Raw genomic sequence first — 21,773 nt, forward strand, 5'->3', positions numbered from 1 at the left:
GATGCTTTATGTGGGATTTTGGGGTGCTCAGGGATGCTGGATGGGGGATTTTGGGGGACCCTGGAGTGCTCAGGGCTACAGAGCTGCTGTGTGTGGGATTTTGGGGGGCTCATGGTGCTAGGATGCTGGGCGGGGGTCCAGGGATTTGGGGTTTTGGAGGCTCTGATGTGCTGGGTATGGGACTGGGGAGGACTCAGGGGTACAGCGGTGCTGGGTGGGAGATTTTGGGGGACCCTGGGGTGCTGTCCCCTGGCCTGGAGGGGGGACCTGGCAGTGCAGGAGAGAATTTCAGGACGGGCAGTACCCGAAAAGCCGCGATAAAAAACGATCAATGGCACCGACAAGAGACAGAAATCTGTCACTGAAGCACTGAAAAACCAGCCGGAATTACATAATCCTCCCAAAAGTGACACTCGTGTCCCAGAAAGGGACAGTGCTGGGACACAGGGGCAGAGCAGGAGCATCCCAGCAGCGATCCCAAAGGAGATGCTCCCAGATTCTCTTTTTTTGCCCCAAACCCCCCCTGCCAGGTTTTGGTGGAATCGCTTCCCTGTCGGGAAGAAGGATCCGGGAGCGATCCCAGCGCGGAGCGGAGCATCCCCGGTGCCAACCGGGCCGTGCTGGGATGGCCCCGTGCCCGGCGGGGAGGGTGCCCGGCCCCCTGTGCATCCCCCAGAGGCGATGAATCAGCGGCGCTCCGAGAGGAGAGGAGGAGGAGGAGGAGGAGGAAGGGGCCGGGATGAATCATCCCGTGTTCCCTGGGAATGGGGGGTGGCTGCTGGCGAAGGCGGGAACTGGGAACGGGAACGGGAATGGGGATGGGAAATGGGAAAGGGGACGGGGATGAGGACGGGGATGGGGGTGTGAGCAGGACATCCATGGCACTGCCACTGTGACCCCCCCTTCCTTCCCTCTGGGGATATGGGGACATCCCCGAGGGCAGGAATTGGGGCAGGAATCCCCCAGGAGCCTCCCCGGGCTGGCAGGAGCTGGTTCCCAGTGCCGCCCCCATCGCAGGGTCGGTGGCACCGGGGTGGCGCCGTGATGGGGACACCACGGGGACATCCTGGGACAGCCTGGCTGGGCTGTCCCCGCCAGCAGCTCCCGAGTTCATCCCTGTCCTGCCCCAGCCCCTCATGTGTGCCAAATCCTGTCCCCATCGTGCCAAACTCTGTTGCTACCATGCCAAACTCTGTCACCATGGTGCCAAATTCTGTCACCATCGTGCCAAATCCCGTTCGTGCCCCCAAATCCCGTCCCCCTCGTGCCAAATCCCGTCCCCCTCGTGCCAAACTCTGTCCCCATCGTGCCAAACTCTGTCCCCATCGTGCCAAATCCCGTTCGTGCCCCCAAACTCTGTTCCCCTCGTGCCAAACTCTGTCCCCATCGTGCTAAATCCCATCCCCATCGTGCCAAATGCCGTTCGTGCCCCCAAACCCACCCCATCGTGCCAAACTCTGTTACTACCATGCCAAACTCTGTCACCATCGTGCCAAATTCCATCCCCATCCAGCTAAATTCTGTCCCCATCGTGCCAAACACTGTCCCCATCCAGCCCACAATCGCCACGGGCTCACCTGAGAGGGGCGGGGACCTGCCCTCCTCCCTCTGCTCCATATTCATGAGCCCCTTCCTCCTCCTCCTCCTCCTCCCGCTCCTCCCGGTGTCCCGGAGCGCTGCCGGCGCTCGGTGCCAGCCCGGCTCGCCATGGCCCGTGCCACCACGCTGGTGTCGCAGCTCTGGCTCCTGCTCCAAGCCTCCTGCCTCTGCATGGCCCAGCTCGTAAGTGCCGCGCTCCATTCCCGGGCTGGAGAGGGGACGGAGAAGGGGACGGAGAAGGGGATGGAGAAAGGGATGCAAAGGGGACATTCCCCATCTCCACTCCCTCGCAGTGCTGAGCCCTTTGCGTTTATTCCCCCGGCATTTTCCCCTCGTTTTTTCCCAGGAATGTCCCCCAGGGAGGGTGGGAACAGCCACGGCCTCCACCCGCCAGAGATCTCTCAGTGCAGACTTGGACATTAACTCGGCTGAACCAGTTTAGTTTGATTTTCCCCTCCGGAGCAGCAGTGGGGGGCTCTGTCCTCCCACTGGATTTTTCTGGGGGATTTGCTCCTGCTTTGCTGGGATGTGCTGCAGATCCGTTCTGAGCAGGGCTGGGGGGGCTCTGACCCTCCCGGGGTGGTCTCAGGGCGCGGTGGGAGCTGTTTGAGGGTCCCTGTGGACTCTCCAGGCTCACCCAGGAGCAGGGGAAAATGGATCTGGAAAAAGGGAAGGTGAGCCCTGGAGAGGGGCAGGCAGAGGGATTCCACCTAGGAAAACTCTCCTTGTCTTATAGCTGCAAAAAAATCAGATTTTAGAGGTTTGGGGGAATTTTTCCATGTGGTTCGTTGTCTTATAGCTGCAAAAAAATCAGATTTTAGAGGTTTTGGGGAATTTTTTCCTCTGGTTCCTGAGCTGCCTGATGGAAACTGGGGGACAACTCCTTCCTAAACCCCCCCTGGGTCCCCATGGGCTTGTGGGGGCAGCAGAGTGGAGCAAGGGGGATGTGGGAATTTCGGGAACAAGGAACCCTTTGGAATTGGTTCCTTGGGCAGGACAAAGGTGCCATTCAGGGGAGATCCCAGGGACGGGCTCAGGGATTGATCCAAGGTGGAGCTGGGGCTCTCCTGTTGTGTACACGAACCAGCAGCACCCCTCACCCCTCTAGATTTACATTGATTCCTACATTTATTCCCTATATTTATATTTATTTTTAAATTAATCCAGCCTGGGAGGCTGGAGGAGCTGCAGGAGGGCAGCCCAGGCACCGTCTGCTCCCCATTTCCAGGAACACCAGGGCTTCAGTGTGCAGGACTGGAATCTCTTCCCCCTGTTAGGATAACAGAGGTTTCTTTGCAGAGTCCTGTGCAAACCTCAAAGCCAGGAGCAGGCTCTGGGAGCTTCCCTGAATGGAGCTTTTGTCTGGAGCCTGGGAGCGGAGCCAGCCTGGCCCAGGGAGAGCTCACACAGAGGGGCTGGGGGTCCCCACCTCATCCTGGGGGTTTGGGCACCTGAATCCTGCCAGTGCTCCCACAAATCCCACTCTGAGCTAAAAGGGGTCTTGGAAGCGCTGCTGTCACCCCATGGACGCCCTGATCTGTTGGGGCAGGAGCTCTGGGAGTGGCAGGGAAAGGGGGACAGAGGTGGGGTAGAAATGCTTGGAGAGCCTGCTCCATCCAGGCAGGAGTAAAGGGGAAAGAGGGAGCAGAAATGGGGTGAAAATTTCACCCCATGGAGATCCTGCTCCATCGGGGCAGGGAGATCCTTGGATACCAGGGAAACAGGGAGCAGAGGTAGGGTAAAAATTTAATCCCATGGAGATCCTGCTCCATCAGGGCAGGAGATCCTTGGATACCAGGGAAAGAGAGAGCAGAAACAGGTAAAAATTTCATCTCATGGGTAGCCTGCTCCATGGGGGTAGGAGATCCTTGGATACCAGGGAAACAGGGAGCGGAGGTAGGGTAAAAATTTAATCCCATGGAGATCCTGCTCCATCAGGGCAGGAGATCCTTGGATACCAGAGAGAGAGAGAGAGCAGAAATGGGGTAAAAACTTCATCCCATGGAGATCCCTGCTCCTTTGGGGCAGGAGATCCTCAGACACCAGGGAGAGAGAGAGCAGAGGTGGGGTAAAAATTTCATCTCATGGAGATCCCTGCTCCTTTGGGGCAGGAGATCCTTGGATACCAGGGAAAGAGAGAGCAAAAATGGGGTAAAAATGTGATCCCATGGAGATCCCTGCTCCTTTGGGGCAGGAGATCCTTGGATACCAGGGAAAGAGAGAGCAGAGATGGGGTAAAAATGTCATCCCATGGAGATCCCTGCTCCTTTGGGGCAGGAGGACCCCGGGCACCAGGGAGAGAGGAAGGAGGGGTAAAAACGCTGCCACCACCCCATGGAGACCCCGCTGTGCTCCCCATGGACACCAGGACAGGAGAGGGGAGAAATGGGACAGAAACTGGGCAGGGAGTGAGGAGCTGGAGGTGCCAGTGGGAGAAATCCTGGATTTCCCCATCCATGCCCGTGCTGGGGGACCCACAGCAGAGGCAGAGCTCTGATCCCTCGGGGTGTTCTCCATCCCAGCCCATCTCGGGCTCCTTCCTGACGTGGATCCCATCCCTTTTCCCCACAGCGAGGGCCACCAGGAGAGCCTGGCCCACGAGGGCCCCCTGGTCCCCCAGGAGTGCCAGGAGCTGATGGCATCGATGTGAGTGAGCAGGAGCCCGTGCTGGCTGTGGGAGGGAGGGAGGGAGGGGACACGCAGCACAAAAGGGACATTGTGAGTGGCACAGGGCTGGGGGTGCCTCTCCCTGCTGTTCCCACTCCTCATTTAGAGCACACAGAGCAGCCCCAGCTCTGTTTGGTGCTGCACCCCCAAATCCAGCTCCATCCACAGCTGGGGAATTGGGGATGGGGTTGGTTTTGGGGGAATTGGGATGGGATTGGTTTTTGGGGAATGCAGGATGGGATTGGTTTCTGGGGAATGCAGGATGGGATTGGTTTTTGGGGAATGCAGGACGGGATTGGTTTTTGGGGATTTGGGGATGGGGTTGGTTTTGGGGGAATTGGGGATGGGATTGGTTTTTGGGGAATTGGGGATGGGGTTGGTTTTGGGGGAACTGGGGAATGGGGTTGGTTTTTGGGGGAATTGGGGATGGGATTGGTTTTGGGGGAATTGGGGATGGGGTTGGTTTTGGGGGAACTGGGGAATGGGGTTGGTTTTTGGGGAATTGGGGACGGGATTGGTTTCTGGGGAACGCAGGATGGGGTTGGTTTTTGGGGATGGGATTGGTTTCTGGGGAATGCAGGATGGGGTTGGGTTTTGGGGAATGCAGGACGGGATTGGTTTTTGGGGAACTGGGGACGGGATTGTTTCTGGGGAATGCAGGATGGGGTTGGTTTCTGGGGAATGCAGGACGGGGAGGTTGGGGTGCAGTGGGGGATGATTGGGGCAGGGAGCTCCCCAGAGGTGCCCAGTGAAGGGGGGACCTGGGAGGGGACAGGGATATCCCAGTGGGGTTCTGCAGAGGGATGTGGTGGGGGATTGTGGCTCTGGATCCTCCATGGGTTGTGGGATGGGGGCCCGAACAGAGGGCAGCCCTGTGAGGCAGCAGAAAGTGCCCTTTCTCCAGGATGTGGTGTTATTTTAATGTTGGTTGTACCCAGAGCAGCCACAGCGCTTCAGAAACCCCAGAACAACCCTGACAAAACCCCAGAAGAACCCCCACACAAACCCACTTCACAAACCCCATCAAAACCCCAGCAGAACCCTCACAAAATCCCACTAGAAACCCCACAAAAGCCCCCTCAGAAACCCCCTCAAACCCTCACAAAACCCCAGCACAGCCTTCACAAAAACCCACTTCACAAACTCCAGTAAAACCCTCACAAAACCCCAATAAAACCCTGACAAACCCCAAAAAACCCTCACAAAACCATAGTACAACCTTCACCAATTCCCCCTCACAACACCAAAAAAAACCTCACAAAACCCCCACTAAACCCCTCCCAAACCCGAATAAAACCCTCAAAAACCCCAAAAAACCCCTCACAAATCCTAGTACAACCTTCACCAATTCCCCCTCATGAAACCCCAAAAAACCCTCACAAACCCCTCCCAAACCCCAATAAAACCCTCAAAAACCCCCAAAAACTCTCCCAAACCCCCAAAAAACCCCTCACAAACCCAACCCACTTTCCCAACCCCAGCCCCATCCTGCCCTGCCTGTGGGACCCAGCAGCTCCCTCCTGTCCCAGGGATTGGGGTCCCTGGGACGGGCTCTGTGGGGTGCCCCCATCCCTTTTCCCACCTCTCCCCTTTCCCCAGGGTGACAAAGGCCCTGTAGGATCTGCTGGCTCCCCGGTGAGTACCCACCCCACCCCTCAGCAGCGATCCTGCTCCTTCCACGGGGTCCCCTTCCCGCCTGATCCCGAGTTTTCATTTTTCCAGGGTGTCAAGGGTGAGCCTGGAGCCCCTGGCCCGGATGGAGCCCCAGGGAAGCCGGGCATTGATGTGAGAACTGTCCCCTGTCCCCTCCTGTCTGTGGGGTCACAGCAAACTGCCCCCGTCCCCAGGGTCTGCCCCACATTAAAACGTGCCCAAATCCCTTTGGCCAGCAGCTGGAAGCACTTTGGGAATCCCAAATGAGCTCGGGAAGAGCTTTTGCCGCCCTTTTTCACCTTTAGGATCCCAGCAGAGCTCAGGAAGAGCTTCTGCCACTCCTGCCCACCTTGGGGATCCCAAAAGAGCTTCGGCCACCCTCTCCTACACTGGGAATCCCAAAAGAGCTTGGGAATTGCTTCTTCCACCCTCTCCCACACTGGGAATCCCAAAAGAGCTTGGGAGTTGCTTCTTCCACCCTCTCCCACATTGAGAATCCCAAAAGAGCTTGGGAATTGTTTCTTCCACCCTCTCCCACATTGAGAATCCCAAAAGAGCTTGGGAATTGTTTCTTCCACCCTCTCCCACTTTGGGAATCCCAAAAGAGCTTCTGCCACCCCTTCCCACATTGGGAATCCCAAAAGAGCTTGGGAATTGCTTCTTCCACCCCCTCCCACTTTGGGAATCCCAAAAGAGCTTCGGCCACCCTCTCCCACATTGGGAATCCCAAAAGAGCTTGGGAATTACTTCTGCCACCCCCTTTTCACACTGGGGATCCCAGAAGAGCTTGGGAATCCCAAAAGAGCTTGGGAATCGCTTCTTCCACCCCTTCCCACCTTTGGGATCCCAGCAGAGCTCCTCTTGTTTCCTCCAGAATAAATCTGAAGTGTCCCCCACTGCCCCCACTTCCTTGGCACCCATAAGGTGGCACCGGTGACTTTGCCACTGGCTCCTCCTTGGCACAGCCTGGCAGAGGAGGTGGCAGGAAGGGGATGGAGCTGCCACCTCCCCCTGCCTGTCCCCAGGTCCCCCGGGTGTGTGATGGGTGCCTGGGGAGGTTTGGGTGGGTTCCTGCCCCATCCCAGGGGTAAAGCCGGGGTCAGGGACGGGTGGAGCTGCCCATGTGTCCCTGCCAGGGCTGGGTGTGCCCAGGGGGTGCGTGGGGGTCCCTGTGCCGTGAAATTCCTGATGGATTCAACGCAGCAAGAATTCCTGGCTGGAGAGGAGGAGGAATGGGAATAATTGGCTGGGTCTCTTCCCTTGCAGGGCCTGACGGGAGCCAAAGGGGAGCCAGGACCCACTGGCAGGCCAGGAACCAAAGTGAGTGAGGGGCAGACCCAGGCTCCTCATTCCCAGGATCCCAAATCCCCACCTTCCCAAATTCCAACATTTCCAAATCCCCACCTTCCCAAATTCCAACATTTCCAAATTCCCACCTTCCCGTATTCCCACCTTCCCAAATTCCAACCTTCCAGAATTTATACCTTTCAAATTCCCACCTTCCAGAATTTATACCTTCCCAAGCTCTCTCATTCCCAGGCTCCCACCTTCCCAAATTCCAACGTTTCCAAATTCCCACCTTCCCAAATTCCCAAGCTCCCTCATTCCCATGCTCCCACCTTGCCAGGATCCCACCTTCCCAAATTCCCACCTTTCCAAGTTCCCACCTTCCCAAATTCCCATCTTCCCAATTTTTCACTTTTCCAAGGATCCCACCTCTCCAAATTCCCACCTTCCTAAATTCCCACCTTTCCAAGCTCCCTCAATCCCATGCTTCCACCTTCCCAGGATCTCACCTTCCCAAATTTCCACCTGACCAATTTCCCACTCTTCCAAATTCCCACCTTCCCAAGCTCCCTCATTCCCAGGCTCCCACCTTCCCAAATTTCCACCTTTTCAGGTTCCCTCATTCCCAATTTCCAACCTTCCCAAATTTCCTACCTTGCCAAGGATCCCACCTTCCCCCCCAGCCCCATCCTGGGGCCATCCCCATCCCCATCACTCTGGAAGGGACCCATGGATGCAGGAACTCCCTTGATGGAATTTTTGGCCCTGAGGCTGCATCCAAGGAGGGGGAATTGGAGCAGCTGCCAGAGCAGATCCTCCTTTTCCAGCTCCTGACTCTCCTCTTGTGTCCTGGCAGGGCCAGCCCGGACTCCCAGGGCCACCAGGGCTCCCTGTGAGTATCTGCTGCTCCCATGGGTGGGGTGGGCACCCCCAGGTCCCTCCTGCTCCATCCTTGGTGCTGGGGTGGGAATTGCTCTCCTTGGGGCAGGAATTCTGGAGGGTTTGGGGAATTTGAACCGACTGTGATTTTTATTTTTGTCGCAGGGTCCTTCGCTGCCAGGGCCTCCTGTAAGTGCCACGCTGGGGCTGGGATGGGTGGCCTTGGAATTGTGCAGGAGGAGCTCAAAGCTCAGCACCCCCAGAGGGGACGAATCAGGATGGGACCTCTCCTACTCCATGAATTTCTCTCCTTTCTCCCTAAGGGGCTTCCAGGCCAGGTTGGACTTCCCGGGGAGATCGGAGTGCTGGGACCCAAGGTGAGGAGTCAGGAGAGGACAGGGAAGAGCCTCCCCTCCTTGGAACCTCCCCTCCTTGGAACCTCCCCTCCTTGGAACCTCCCCTCCTTCCACCAGGAGCTCCCTCTCTGCCCTCCAGGGCTCCTGGGATGATCAGGGATGACCCTGAAACGTGGGCATGGAGGTTCCCTTGGTGCCATCACCCTGGGATGTCCCCATTCCTGCTGGCACATCCTGGCTCTCCACCTCCCCTCCTCATCCCAAATTCTCCTTTCCTGGCCTTCTTTCCTAGGGTGACCCCGGACCCGACGGCCCGAGGGGTCCCCCAGGCCCTCCAGGGAAACCTGTGAGTATCTCCCAGCTGCCTCCAGGAGGGAGAAGCTTCCCCAGGCTCATCCTGGGGACTGGGGCTGGAATTTGGGCTCTGGCTCTCCCCTCCCACCCCACTCCTTGCTCCCTGCTCCTGTAAAACCATCCTTATGTAAAACCCTGGAGTGCTGATGGTTTCCTTCCCTGCAGGGACTCCCAGGACACCTCCAAGGCCTGGAAGGCAGCGCTGATTTCCTGGTGAGAGCTGCCATGACCCTGTCCCCCCACTGTGTCCCCTCTCCCTCCCTCTCTTCCCAGCCTTCTCCAGGTCATTCCCACCTCATCCTTGTCCTTGCTCTCCTCCCAGTGTCCCACCAGCTGCCCCCCAGGTCCCAAAGGCCCCCAGGGACTGCAGGGACTGAAGGTAAGGAAGTCCTGGAGCTGCTCTGGGGGGAAAAATGGGAATTGTCACCTCCAGGAGGTGGTGGAGTGAAGGATCCTTCTCTGGGATCTCTGGAGCACCAGGACAGGGAGGCCTGGAGGAAAAGGTGCTGTGGGAAAGGTCCCTGTGGGTCCCCAGCCCCTTCCTGGGGGTGGCACCCTGTGCCAAAGCCCCAGCCCCAGCTCAGGATGTCACCTGTGGGATTCAGAACCTCTCCAATGTCCCCAGTGGGATTTTGAGGCCATTCCAAGTCACCTGTGGGACTCTGAACCCCCCCAAAATGTCCCCAGCGGGATGTCCCCACTCATCAGTGTCACCAGTAGAATTCTGAACTCCCCATTGTCACCTGTGGGATTCTGAAACCCCCCCAACAATGTCCCTATTGGAATTTTGAGCTCCTCAATGTCCCCAGTGGGATTCTGATGCCCCCAATGTCACCTATGGGATTCTGAAACCCCCCCTAAATGTTCCTATTGGAATTCTGAGCCCCTCAATGTTCCTATAGGGATTTTGAGTCCCCCAATGTCACCTATGGGATTCTGAACCCCCCCCCCAAATGTTCCTATTGGAATTCTGAGTCCATCAATGTCCCTATAGGGATTTTGAGTCCCCCAATGTCACCGATGGGATTCTGAGCCCCCCAATGTCACCTGTGGGATTCTGAGCCCCACCACATCCCCAGAGGGCACCCCCAGGGTGGGATGTGGTGGCAGGGGGGGCTCTGTGGGACGTGGACACCAGGATGGTGCCACCACCCTGCAGCTCTGCCAGGGATTTTCCTCACGGATTTCCTCTCTCCTCCCAGGGACACCGAGGCCGCCCCGGCGCCCTTGGAGAGCCTGGAAAGCAGGGAGAGCCGGTGAGTGCTCCAGCAGGATCCCCAGCAGATCCCAGCTGGATCCCAGCAGGATTTCAGCCAAATCCCACCCAGATCCCTGCAGGATCCCCACCAGATCCCTGCAGGATCCCAGGAGGGTCTCAGCAGGATCCCAGATGGATCCCAGCAGGAAACCAGCAGGATTTCAGCCAAATCCTACCCAGACCACAGCAGGATCACATCCAAATCCCTGCAGGATCCCCACCAGATCCCAGCAGGGTTGCAGCAGGATCCCAGCAGAATCCCCACCAGATCCCAGCCAGACCCCTGCAAGATCCCCACCAGATCCCAGCAGGATCCCAGCAGGATCCCAGGAGGATCCCAGCAGGATCCCAGGAGGATCTCAGCAGGATCTCAGGAGGGTCTCAGCAGGATCCCAGCAGGATCTCAGCAGGATCCCAGCAGGATCCAGCTGTGGCTGCCCCTGTGGGGCTGGACTCATGGAAAGAGTTTTGGGAAGGGAAAGGAAGAAGGGAGGAAAGAGGAAAATGGAAAATGTGGGAATGGGAGACCAGGATGGCCTTCCCAGGGTGGCTTCCTGGGCAGGGCCACCTGTCCCCATCCCCTGCCAGGTGCCAGGTGGGGGCTGTGGTGTCCCCAGAGTGCTTTGTGTCCCCTCTCCCTCCAACATTCCCTTTGCTCTCCATTCCCAGGGCCCCAAGGGAGACGTTGGTGCCTCTGGAGAACAAGGAGTCCCAGGCCCTCCGGTAAATCCTTCATTCCTCTTTTCCCCTGTCCCCCAAATGCTGCAGGATCTGGGGGTGGCCTCTTTGTCCTTGTCCCCAGACACCAGGGTGGTGACACCGTCCTGTCCCTGCTCCCAGCACTGGGGATGAAGCAAAGCCTCCATCCCATCCCTCTCCCAGCCATGGATGCCACCAGCTCTCCCTCTGGAGAGCTCCGTGGGCACCTGGGCTGTTCCCAGGGATAATTTGGGATAAATCCCTGCTGTCCCCTGAGTCCCCCTTGCCCTGGGGGGAATTAAAGCCACAGGGATTCTCAGAGAACTTTGAAGATGAAAAACAATTAACTGGGCTGAGCCCTGCAGGCCAGGAAAGGGCAAAACTGCTTTGAAGCCAGGAGCTCTGGCCCAGGGAAGGGGCTGCAGTTTGGATCTGCTGGAGTTATGGAACTGACAGCTGGAAAAGCACCTGCTGGGGGGCTCTGGAATTAGGAGGGACTGGAATTCCTCGTGTTTGGGTTCCCAGTGTTGGGTTTTGCTGTAATTGCTGCTTCCCCCTGGGCTGCTCCCGGTTTTTTGGTTTGTTTTGTTTTTCCCAGCTGAATTTGCTGTAATTTCCTTCCCTGCAGGGACCTCAGGGCCTCAGGGGGTATCCTGGCATGGCAGGACCCAAAGGGGAGACGGTGAGTGCGGGTGGCATCCCCTGGCTCTGGGCTCCAGATGCCGCTGAGATCCCTCCCAGCAGCATCCCTCCATGCTGGGCCATGCCAGGGGTGCAAGGATGGATTGGGATGGGAATTGACCTTTCCATGCTCTCTTTCCAGGGCCCTGCTGGCTACAAGGGCATGGTCGGGAGCATCGGAGCCGCCGGGCGGCCGGTGGGTGCCCCCTCCCTCAGCCCTGGCTGCTCTGGGCTCGCACTTGGCCCTGCTCAATCCTTGTGTTCCTCTCTCCTCCAGGGCAGGGAAGGCCCCAAGGGACCACCTGGGAGCCCTGGTGACAAGGGAGAGCTGGTAGGTGACAGCCCAGAGTGCCAGTGTCCCCTTTTCCCCAGCTTGGCACCGTTCCTACATGGAAGAGCTCTGCCCTGGTGCCCTCGAGGGGCATCTCCACCTCCCAGCTCTGTCCCCTGCACCAGCAGGACACTGACACTTGTCCCCTCCTGCTCTAGGGTGGCCGTGGCATCAGGGGACCCCAGGGTGACATTGGCCCCAAGGGGGAGAATGTGAGTACAGCTGGTGGCACCTGTGCCCTGCCTGGGCACGAGCCCCCTGTCCCTGGCTGTGCCACTGTGTGTCCTTGTCCCCTCCAGGACACACCTGGAACGTTCCTTTCCCTTCCCCACGTTTTTTTGTCCCCACCGTGAGCCTTTGAGTCCCTTTGAGGTGTCCCATGAGTGGCTCTTGCCCCTTTTCAGGGTCTCCCGGGCATCGATGGCAAGGATGGCACCCCAGGGATCCCCGGAGTGAAGGTGAGGGAATGCCACCCGCTGGGAAAAACGGGAATGGCAAAGGGAGCAACGTCCCTTGGCACCCGTGGGCACCCCATTCCTGGTGACACCCCCTCTGTCCCTCGCAGGGTGGCACAGGACAGGCCGGACGGCCGGGAACGCCGGGACACCGGGGACAAGCTGTGAGTGCAGGACCCCCCAGCCTGTCCCCTGAGGGGTGACACCGCTCTGTGACACCGCTCTGCCAGGGCCAGCACGCCATGGGGACACTGAGCTGTGCCGGGGGTGACACCCTGAGGGGACACTGAGCTGTGCCAGGGGTCAGCACGCCATGGGGACACTGAGCTGTGCCGGGGGTGACACCCTGAGGGGACACTGAGCTGTGCCGGGGGTGACATTCTGTGCCAGGGGTGACACCCCGAGGGGACACTGAGCTGTGCCCAGGGGTGACACCCTGAGGGGACACTGAGCTGTGCCAGGGGTTGATCCCGGCTTTGTTCCCTTAGGGATTGCCAGGCCAGCCGGGAAGCAAAGGTGGCCCAGGTGACAAGGTGGGTGACACCTCTGAGCATCCACCCCGTGGCTCTTGTCCCCTCCCTGTCCCCGCTGTCCCTCCCTGGCCCTATTGTCCCCTCCCTGTCCCTTCTGTCCCTCCCCTGTCCCCGCTGTCCTCCCCTGTCCCCTCTGACCCCCCTCTCTGTCCCTTCACAGGGTGAATCGGGTCCCCGCGGCCACCCCGGTGTCACCGGTGCCCCAGGGCAGCTCGTAAGTACCGAGATGTCGCCGTGTCCCTCCCGGGGACAGCCTCGGGGCTGAGCTCTCTCTTTTTTCCTTTTATTTCCCCGTTTCCTGCGAGCTAAAAGCAGAATCAGGCACTTCACTGCCCCCCTGCTCCTGCCGGCACCCCCTGCTCCTGTCACCACCCTGCGGTGGCGACAAGGACAGGGCCACCCCTCCCTCGGGGAAGGACAAGGGGCACGCCACGCCCGTCAATCCCATCCTCTGTGGGGTTTTTCTCTCCCGTTTTTAGGGCGAGCCCGGGCCTCGGGGTGAGCAGGGCCCGCAGGGCGTCCCCGGGCCGAAGGTGAGTTGGGGACACCGCGGGGCTGTGGCAGTGCCAGGAGGGGGTGGCCCTGACTCTGCTCCTTTCCCGGCTCTCCGCAGGGTGACAGGGGCGAGCGTGGCCTCGTGGGACCGCCCGGGGAGCAGGGCAGAGCGGTGAGTTGTCCCCAAAGCCGGTGAGTTGTCCCCAAAGCCGGTGAGTTGTCCCCAAAGTTGGTGAGTTGTCCCCAAAGCTGGGCTGGGACACAGGAGATGCTCTGAGTTGTTCCCAAAGCCATGGCTGGGACATGAGAGATGCTCTGAATTGTCCCTAAAGCCACTCTGGGACACGGGGGATGCTCTGAATTGTCCCCAAAGCTGACGAATTGTCCCCAAAGCTGGGCTGGGACACGGGAGATGCTCTGAGTTGTCCCCAAAGCCGGGCTGGGACACAGGAGATGCTCTGAATTGTCCCTAAAGCTGGGCTGGGACACGGGAGATGCTCTGAGTTGTCCCCAAAGCCGGTGAGTTATCTCCAAAGTTGGGTTGGGACACAGGGAATGCTCTGAATTGTCCCCGAAGCCAGTGAATTGTACCCAAAGCTGGGCTGGGACATGAGAGATGCTCTGAATTGTCCCTAAAGCCACCCTGGGACACAGGAGATAGTTGTCCCCAGAGAGGGGCTGGGACATGGGACAGGCTCTCAGTTGTCCCCAAAGCCACTCTGGGACATGGGAGATGCTCTAAGTTGTCCCCAAATCCAGGCTGGCACACAGGGGAATGACAAGCCTGGATTTGGGATCAGTGGGACACAGCCAGAGCTCCCCCTTTGATCCCAGGCTCAGTCCCATGCCTGTCCTGCTGCTGAGGGATTAGGGAATAGCTCAGGGATTAATGGGACCCCAGCTGGGACAGGAATTTCCTCCCATCCCAGGAGAGCCCAGCCCCTCTCCAGAGCTTTCCTGAACTGGAAGAACAGCCAAAAATCTGATTTTTGGGGCTTTTTCTGGGGACAGGAATCCATCCCTGGAAGATCACTGCTCTGGGCATGGCTTCTCCCTGGTTTTGTGCCCTGTGTCCCCTCAGAGCTGGGATTTAGGGAAGGTTGGGATGCTGGGATCAGCTGGAGGATGGAGAGCTGCCCGTGCACCTCAATGCCTTGGGGACAATTCCCTGATGGGTAAAAGTCTTCCCATTGTCTCCCCTCACTCATTTTCCCATATTCCTTGGATTTCTAGGGGCCAAAGGGTGAGCAGGGCCCACCAGGCATCCCAGGACCCCAAGGCCTGCCTGGAGTCAAAGGAGACAAGGTGACAGCTCTGGGGACAGCAGGGTGGCTTCTTGGGGACACTGCTCTGAGCTGGGCTGATCCCACTTTTCCCTTTCCCAGGGCTCTCCAGGGAAAACTGGCCCCAAAGGCAGCACTGTGAGTACATCCCAGGCTGTTTAACAGAGCTGGGTTTAACAGAGCTGGGTTTAACAGAGCTGGGTTTAACACTGGCTCTAGGCACCTTCTCCATGAATTCCCCCCTCATCCCAGAGAGGGAATGTTTCCTTTGGGAATGTTCCCATCTCTCCTTGCCTTTCCTTTAGGGAGATCCAGGTGTCCACGGCCTGGCAGGGCTCAAGGGAGAGAAGGTGGGTGCTTCCAGAAGATTCCTGGGAATGCTGGGGGATCCTGCCCGGCATTAAATCCCAACCCTAAATCCCTGCTGTCTCTTCATCACCTTTCCCATGTCCTCTGTCCCCAGGGGGAGTCGGGAGAGCCAGGACCCAAGGGACAGGTGAGTGATAGGGGAATTTGGGACCGAGGGGACCCCAAAACTTGGGGGGATTTGTGGGATCCTCAGCTGGATCCTCCTGGTTTTTCCCTGGAGATGGGAGCCAGTGTCCACAGTCAGCCCTGGGTTCAGGCTCAGCTCCTCTTTGGGGTTAAACCCTGGATTCAGGCTCAGCCCAGGTTTTTCAGATCTAGCCCTTGATTCGGCCCCAGTCCCAATTTTTGGGATCCAGCCCCTGTTTTTGGGATCTAGCCCTGGGTTCAACCACAGCCCAAATTTTTGGGATCCAGCCCTAGGTTCAGCCCCAGTCCCATTTGGGATCCAGCTCAAATTTTTGGGATCCAGCCCTGGGTTCAGCCCCAGCCCAAATTTTTGGGATCTGGCCCCAATTTCTGGGATCTAGTCCCAGTTTTTGGGACCCAGCTCTGGATTCAGCCCCAGCCCCATTTGGGATCCAGCCCTAAGTTCAGCCCCAGCCCCATTTGGGATCCAGCCCAAATTTCTGGGACCCAGCCCTGGATTCACCGCCAGCCCCGTTTGGGACCCAGCCCTGCCTGTGGTTTTTGGGACATTTTGGGCTCTCGGGGTGCAGCCCCCATGCTCAGCACAGCCTGAGCCGCTCATGCCCGTCTCTCTCCATCCCTCCTCCAGCAAGGCATCCAGGGCGAGCTCGGCTTTCCCGGCCCCTCGGGGGATGCGGGAGCGCCGGGAATTCGGGGCTATCCCGGCCCGCCCGGCCCGCGGGGGCTGGTGGGGGAGCGCGGAGTGCCGGGAATGCCGGGCCCAAGGGGCACAGCCGTGAGTATCCCGATCCCACAAACCTCCTCACCCTCCCTGCTCGGCAGGAATTGCCTCTCCTTCCCACCCAGCTCCTCTGGAAACACGCTGCTGTTCCGCTCAGGAGCTGGGATCCCGCCTTCCTGGGGAGGAATTCTGTCTTTCCCGCTGTGTATGGCATCCCAAAGCCGCCCCTATATAAACCAGCCAGCAGCAGGGATTTGCAGGGTTGGGATTTTCCCCTAAAAACCTCACTTTGGACTCTGATGTTATGAGTGGGATGCACAGAGCGAGCTGAGTGTGGAGCACTTGCCCTGGGCCAGAACGGGGAGGAGCAGGGTGGGAAGGTGACCTGGGATGCAAGGAGGGGATTGGGATTTGGGCTGGGAAAGGATCTGGGAGGGGACAGAAGGAGCGAAATTCCCTTCCTGGCAGGGCCGGGACGCTGGGGACCAGCACATCGTGGACGTGGTGCTGAAGATGCTGCAAGGTGAGGGCGGACCGGGGCCACCTCATCCCATGGATCCCATGGATCCCTTCCTATGGATCCTTTCTCATGAATCCCATCCCATGGATCCCTTCTCATGGATCCAATGGATCCCATCCCACCCACACGGAACCCTTCCCATAGATCCCACCCTACGGATCCCGTTGTTCTCATCCCATGGATCTCTTCCTATGGATTCCATCCCATGGATCCCCCATGGATCCCTTCCCATAGATCCCACCCTATGGATCCCATTGTTCTCATCCCATGGATCTCTTCCTATGGATCCCATCCCATGGATCCTGTGGATCCCACCCCATGGATCCCACCCTATGGATTGCAACCCATGGATCCTGTGGATCCTACCCCATGGTTCCCACCCCATGGATCCCATCCCATGGATTCTGTGAATCCTAACCCGTGAATCCCACCCTGTGGATCCCATCCTATGGATCCCACCCCATGGATCCCAACCCATAGATCCTATCCTATGGATCCAATCCTATGGATCCCACCCCATGGATCCCACCCTGTGCATCCCATCCCGGCCCCTCTCTGCCCCACAGAGCAGCTGGCAGAGGTGGCCGTGAGCGCCAAGAGAGCCGCCCTGGGTGGGGTCGGGGCCATGGGACCCCCTGGTCCCCCTGGCCCCCCAGGGCCACCCGGTGATCAGGGACCCCACGGCCCCATGGGACCCCGAGGTGTCCCCGGAATCCTGGGAGCTGCCGGGCAGATCGGCAATGTCGGACCCAAAGGTGGGTGGTGGCGGCACGGTGCCAGGCGCAAACCCTCCTGGGGTGGCACTGCCATGCTCGTCCCCGTCCCTGATCGCCCATCCAGGGTTTCCATGGAGTCCTTCCCTCCTTTTTGTACCCACAGGGAAGAGAGGAGAGAAGGGCGAGCGGGGAGAGGTTGGCCGTGGCCACCCGGGAATGCCGGGTCCTCCAGGGATCCCAGGTGAGACCAGGTGTCCCCAGGTGGCCTTTGTCACCTCGGGGTGATGAGCCCAGCGGTGGCTGGGGACCTTCTGATCCATCCCACAGAAACTAACTGGGTTTATCCCACAAAACACGCTCAGGTTCATCCTGTAAACTGGTCAGGTTTATCCCACAAAAGGTTCATCCCACCAAACTTGCTCAGGTTCATCCCACAAACCTGCTCAGGCTCCTCCTGTAAATCTGCTCACATTTATCCCACAAAAACTGCCCAGGCTCATCCTGTAAATCTGCTCAGCTTTATTCCACAAAACCTGCCCAGGATCCTCCCACAAAACGGGCCCAAGTTCATCCCATAAAACCTGTACAAACTCATCCCACAAAACCTCAACTTCATCCCTATTTCTGAGGGAAAATCCCTATTTCTCAGGGAAAAAAATCCCTGTTTCTCAGGGAAAAAATCCCTATTTCTGAGGGAAAATACATATTTCTCAGGGAAAATCCCTATTTCTGAGGGAAAAAAATCCCTATTTCTCAGGGAAAATCCCTATTTCTCAGGGGAAAATCCCTATTTCTGAGGGAAAAATTCCTACATCTCAGGGAAAATCCCTATTTCTCAGGGAAAAAACCCTATTTCTGAGGAAAAAAATCTCTATTTCTGAGGAAAAAAATCCATATTTTTGAGGGAAAATCCATATTTCTCAGGGAAAAACCCCTATTTCTCAGGGAAAAATCCCTATTTCTGAGGGAAAAAATCTCTATTTCTGAGGAAAATATCCATATTTTTGAGAGAAAATCCCTATTTCTCAGGGCAAAAACCCTATTTCTGAGGAAAAATTTCTTTTTTTTGAGGGAAAATCCCTATTTCTCAGGGAAAAATCCCTATTTCTGAGGGAAAAAAATCTCTATTTCTGAGGAAAATATCCATACTTTTGAGGGAAAATCCCTATTTCTCAGGGCAAAAACCCTATTTCTGAGGGAAAAATCTCTATTTCTGAGGGAAAAATCTCTATTTCTGAGGGAAATATCCATACTTTTGAGGGAAAATCCCTATTTCTCAGGTAAAAAACCCTGAAAGCCCTTTCTCAACACCCCACCCACCCCACCCCGTTGCTTTTCCAGGTCTCCCGGGCATCCCCGGCCACGCTGTGGACGGCAAGGCGGGCGAGCGGGGCCAGCCGGGCTCTCCAGGCGAGGCGGGCCGGCCGGGCCTGCCGGGGCCCGCGGGCCTGCCCGGCTTCTGCGAGCCCGCCGCCTGCCTGGCAGCCTCGGCCTACGCGGCCGCCCGCCTCACGGAGCCGGGCAGCGTCAAGGGCCCCTCGTTCTGAGGGGGTTCACGATTCCCTGTGAAAAATCCCCTTCCCAAAGTGACCACAACGCTGCAATCCCGCGGGGAGCAGCTTCTAGGCTTTCCTGCGGTGAGGGTGGAGGTGGGAGAAAACACGTCCTTAAATTGTTCATTTCGGGCCCTGGTTTTTTTTTACGCGGTTTTGGCGGCATAAAAAAAAAAAATCTTAGAGTGGGCATAAATTTTAAGTACACTTTAGGGTTGCTCCGTTCTGAGTAATTCCCCAAGGAAAATCCCTTCCCAAGGTGACCACAACACTGCAATCCCACAGGGAGAACTTTCTGCGCTTTCCCGGTTCTGGTGTGAGGGTGGAGGTGGGGGGAAAACACACCCTTAAATTGTTAATTTTCTGACCTGATTTTCTTTGACACAGTTCTGGCAGCATAAATTTTATTTAAATATACTTTAAGGTTTTTCCCTGTGCTGCCCCCCGTTCTGAGCTATTCCCTCATGAAAATCCCTTCCAAAAGTGACCAGAACACTGCGAGAAGCGGCCTCACATTCCGGTTCTGGCGTGAGGGTGGACAGCAGGGAAAACACAGCCCTAAAATGTTAATTTTGGGACCTGATTTTTTTTTTTTTACACAGTTCTGGCAGCATAAATTTTACTTAAATACACTTTATGGATCCTCTGTGTTGCCAGAATCTTTAAAGGGGTCTTAATGTAAACCAGAATCAGGACCTCTAATCCTGTTTCCATCCATGGGGTTTCAAATCTGCTCCCTGCACCCTTTCCCTCCTCCCAAAAAAATTGGAATAAATTTTATAGTTCCCTGTGATGAAGGAGCTGGTGGAAATTCTCTTTTTAGCCTTCCCTTTTTTTTTTTAAATTGGAATTTTTAAAGTCTCCCTCCAAAACCAAAATCATGGTTTGATTATTTACGAGAATCTCCAGCTCCAACTTGGTCACTCCCAGAGCTGTAAATCTTTGTAAAATAGGGATAAAAAATAGGGATATTTTATAACTGTGACAAGGAAAACACCAACTTTTGGAAAAACTGGACAATAAAACCAAGCTGGATTCTTAATAACTGGAATGATGCGTGGATTTCTTTGCAGAATTTTGAGGGTAGAAGTTGAGGATTGGGATGAATTTGGGTGATAAGTTTTTCTTTGAGCTAGGTCTTAAGAGCTCTCAGAGAATTTATTACACTTGAGATAGTTTTGTTACTCCAAATTGCATAAAATTAGTAGGATGGCTTCTGAGTAATATTGGAAACAGAAAAGTTTTAAAAAAGATTTTTAAACAAAGCTTTTTCAGAGGAAAAACTGAGCTAGGGGTAAGGTTTTTAGTCTTACTAAAACGCTCTACAAAAGCAATTATTTCCTTTGTTCTCTTCTTTTTCTAGTGAATTATTTAGGTTCGACTTTTTAGTCTCTGTCTAATTAGACAGCCCTAAGTTTAAAGTCTCAAAAGTTCTATAAAGTGTCTTTTTACCAAATTAAAGAGAAAAACTTCTAAGCTTTTTTTTTTCCTTTTTAAAGAGACAAAAGATAATTTAGTCACTCCATCAACAAAAACCACATTCCTACCTTTGGGAAGAGGGATGAAGTCCTTCATCCCATAAGGAAGCAGCTTGGATGCCATTCCAGAGAGATTGAAACTCAAATGTGGAGATGGAACAGCTGGGAAACATCCAGCCCTGTCCCAAATCCCAAAAATCCCTCTGGGGAGAGGGGAGGGAACAAAAGGGATCTTCCGGGGAGATTCATCCCCATTCTTTTCCCCGGAATTCCCCTTGAATTCCCGTTGAATTTCTGTTGAATTCCCATTTTCCAACCCCTCGGGGAATCCCGCTCCAGCTGTGCCGCACATCTGGGCACATCCCAGCTCTTCCTGCCTTTCCTCCCCACGAGAGGGAGCTGCCAGCCCGTGAATTGGCTCTTCCAGACCGGGATATTCCCGACAAAACGCGTCTTTCCTTCTGGAAGGGGCTGGAGCATCCCCCGGCACCGGGCTGAGGGGGGAAAAGGTGGAATTCCCTTCCTTTGACCCCTTCCCACTTTTGGGATGGACACGGAAGGGCTGGAAGGGGCTGGGAGCTGAGTTTTGGTCCTGGAGCAGGGAAAAACCACTTCCAGGAGGGATCAGGGCTGAGTTCAGGTTCTGAAACAGGAAAAACCACTTCCAGGAGGGATCAGGGGCTGAATTGAGGTCCTGGAGCAAGGAAAAACCACTTCCAGGTGGGATCAGGGCTGAGTTTGGGTCCTGAAACAGGGAAAAAACACTTGCAGGTGGGATCAGGGCTGAGTTTGGGTCCTGGAACAGGGGAAAAAACACTTGCAGGTGGGATTAGAGGCTGAATTGAGGTCCTGGAGCAAGGAAAAAACACTTGCAGGTGGGATCAGGGCTGAGTTGTGGTCCCTGGAATAGGGGAAAACCACTTCCAGGTGGGATCAGGGGCTGAATTGAGGTCCTGGAGCACGGAAAAGCCACTTCCAGGAGGGATCAGGGGCTGAGTTTGGGTCCTGGAGCAAAGAAAAACCACTTCCACGTGGGATCAGGGCTGAGTTTGGGTCCTGAAACAGAGAAAAAACACTTCCAGGTGGGACCAGGGGTTGAGTTTTGGTCCTGGAATAGGGAAAAGCCACTTCCAGGAGGGATCAGGGGCTGAATTGGGGTCCTGGAGCAGGGAAAAGCCACTTCCAGGAGGGATCAGGGGCTGAGCAGGGAAACGCCACTTCCCAGGACAGAGCAGGAAAAGCTCTGCTGTGCCAGTGGAGCATCCTGGGCATCCAGGAGGATCCAGGAATCCTTGGGAGCTCCTCAATGCCACACTCAGCACATCCCGGGATGGGATGGGATGGGGTGGGATGGGATGGGATGGGATGGGTGGGATGGGATCCAGCACATCCAGGGATGCTGCTCCAGCTGATCCCGCACCTTCAGAGCCAGCACAGCTTCCCAAAAATCGCTGAGGGCAGCAGTGAGGGAGCTCTGCCTCGGCAAGGAGCAGCTCTGACCTTCCTGATCCATCCTGGCAGGCACCTGGAATCCAGAGCTTGGCAAAGCCGGCGTCTGGGAAGACTAAAAAGCTCAGGAATTAATTAAAATTCCGGGAAGCGGCTGTCTGGAGCTCCTGCCTCTCTCTCTCTCTCTCTCCCACCTGCTCGTGCCTCATGGATTCTCCTGGGAGCCAGCCCAGTCCTTGTCACCTCAGCTGATCCCCGCTCCCAGACAGCCAAACCTCAAGATCCCAAGC

General features: G+C 56.5%; 1 protein-coding gene across 2 annotated transcripts; it reads left to right on the forward strand.

Annotated features, from left to right (window-relative positions):
- The first annotated feature begins 862 nt into the window (after nucleotides 1–862).
- COL9A2 (collagen type IX alpha 2 chain) lies at nucleotides 863–19,601 on the forward strand. 2 transcript variants are annotated; one of them, XM_071453554.1, is made up of 32 exons: nucleotides 863–1,782; nucleotides 4,171–4,245; nucleotides 5,866–5,901; nucleotides 5,989–6,051; nucleotides 7,186–7,239; nucleotides 8,063–8,098; nucleotides 8,251–8,274; nucleotides 8,409–8,462; nucleotides 8,734–8,787; nucleotides 8,961–9,008; nucleotides 9,118–9,174; nucleotides 9,998–10,051; nucleotides 10,723–10,776; nucleotides 11,381–11,434; nucleotides 11,576–11,629; nucleotides 11,711–11,764; nucleotides 11,923–11,976; nucleotides 12,169–12,222; nucleotides 12,330–12,383; nucleotides 12,708–12,752; nucleotides 12,913–12,966; nucleotides 13,232–13,285; nucleotides 13,366–13,419; nucleotides 14,481–14,552; nucleotides 14,633–14,668; nucleotides 14,836–14,880; nucleotides 14,994–15,026; nucleotides 15,675–15,821; nucleotides 16,236–16,290; nucleotides 16,854–17,042; nucleotides 17,167–17,244; nucleotides 18,345–19,601. In XM_071453554.1, exons 1-32 carry the CDS (start codon nucleotides 1,708–1,710, stop codon nucleotides 18,548–18,550), a joined length of 2,076 nt encoding a protein of 691 aa, XP_071309655.1. In that variant the 5' UTR covers nucleotides 863–1,707; the 3' UTR covers nucleotides 18,551–19,601. The 2 variants fall into 2 exon arrangements, 1 of the variants encoding a protein (XP_071309655.1); XR_011683568.1 differs by lacking the exon at nucleotides 18,345–19,601 and having other exon boundaries at nucleotides 16,859–17,042; nucleotides 17,167–17,241.
- Nucleotides 19,602–21,773: the final 2,172 nt, after the last annotated feature.

This window comes from Agelaius tricolor, unplaced genomic scaffold (assembly GCF_023055355.1).
Source record: "Agelaius tricolor isolate 1412-34295 unplaced genomic scaffold, bAgeTri1.0.p SCAF_36, whole genome shotgun sequence".
NCBI classification, from domain to species: Eukaryota; Metazoa; Chordata; class Aves; order Passeriformes; family Icteridae; genus Agelaius; species Agelaius tricolor.

Coding starts and splice junctions, on each gene's coding strand:
- COL9A2 (XM_071453554.1), top strand. CDS start 1,708: ATGGCCCGTGCCACCACGCTGGTGTCGCAGCTCTGGCTCCTGCTCCAA. Junction 10,052..10,722: donor CTGGAAAGCAGGGAGAGCCG/GTGAGTGCTCCA, acceptor CTCCATTCCCAG/GGCCCCAAGGGAGACGTTGG. Junction 17,245..18,344: donor GGGTCCTCCAGGGATCCCAG/GTGAGACCAGGT, acceptor TTGCTTTTCCAG/GTCTCCCGGGCATCCCCGGC.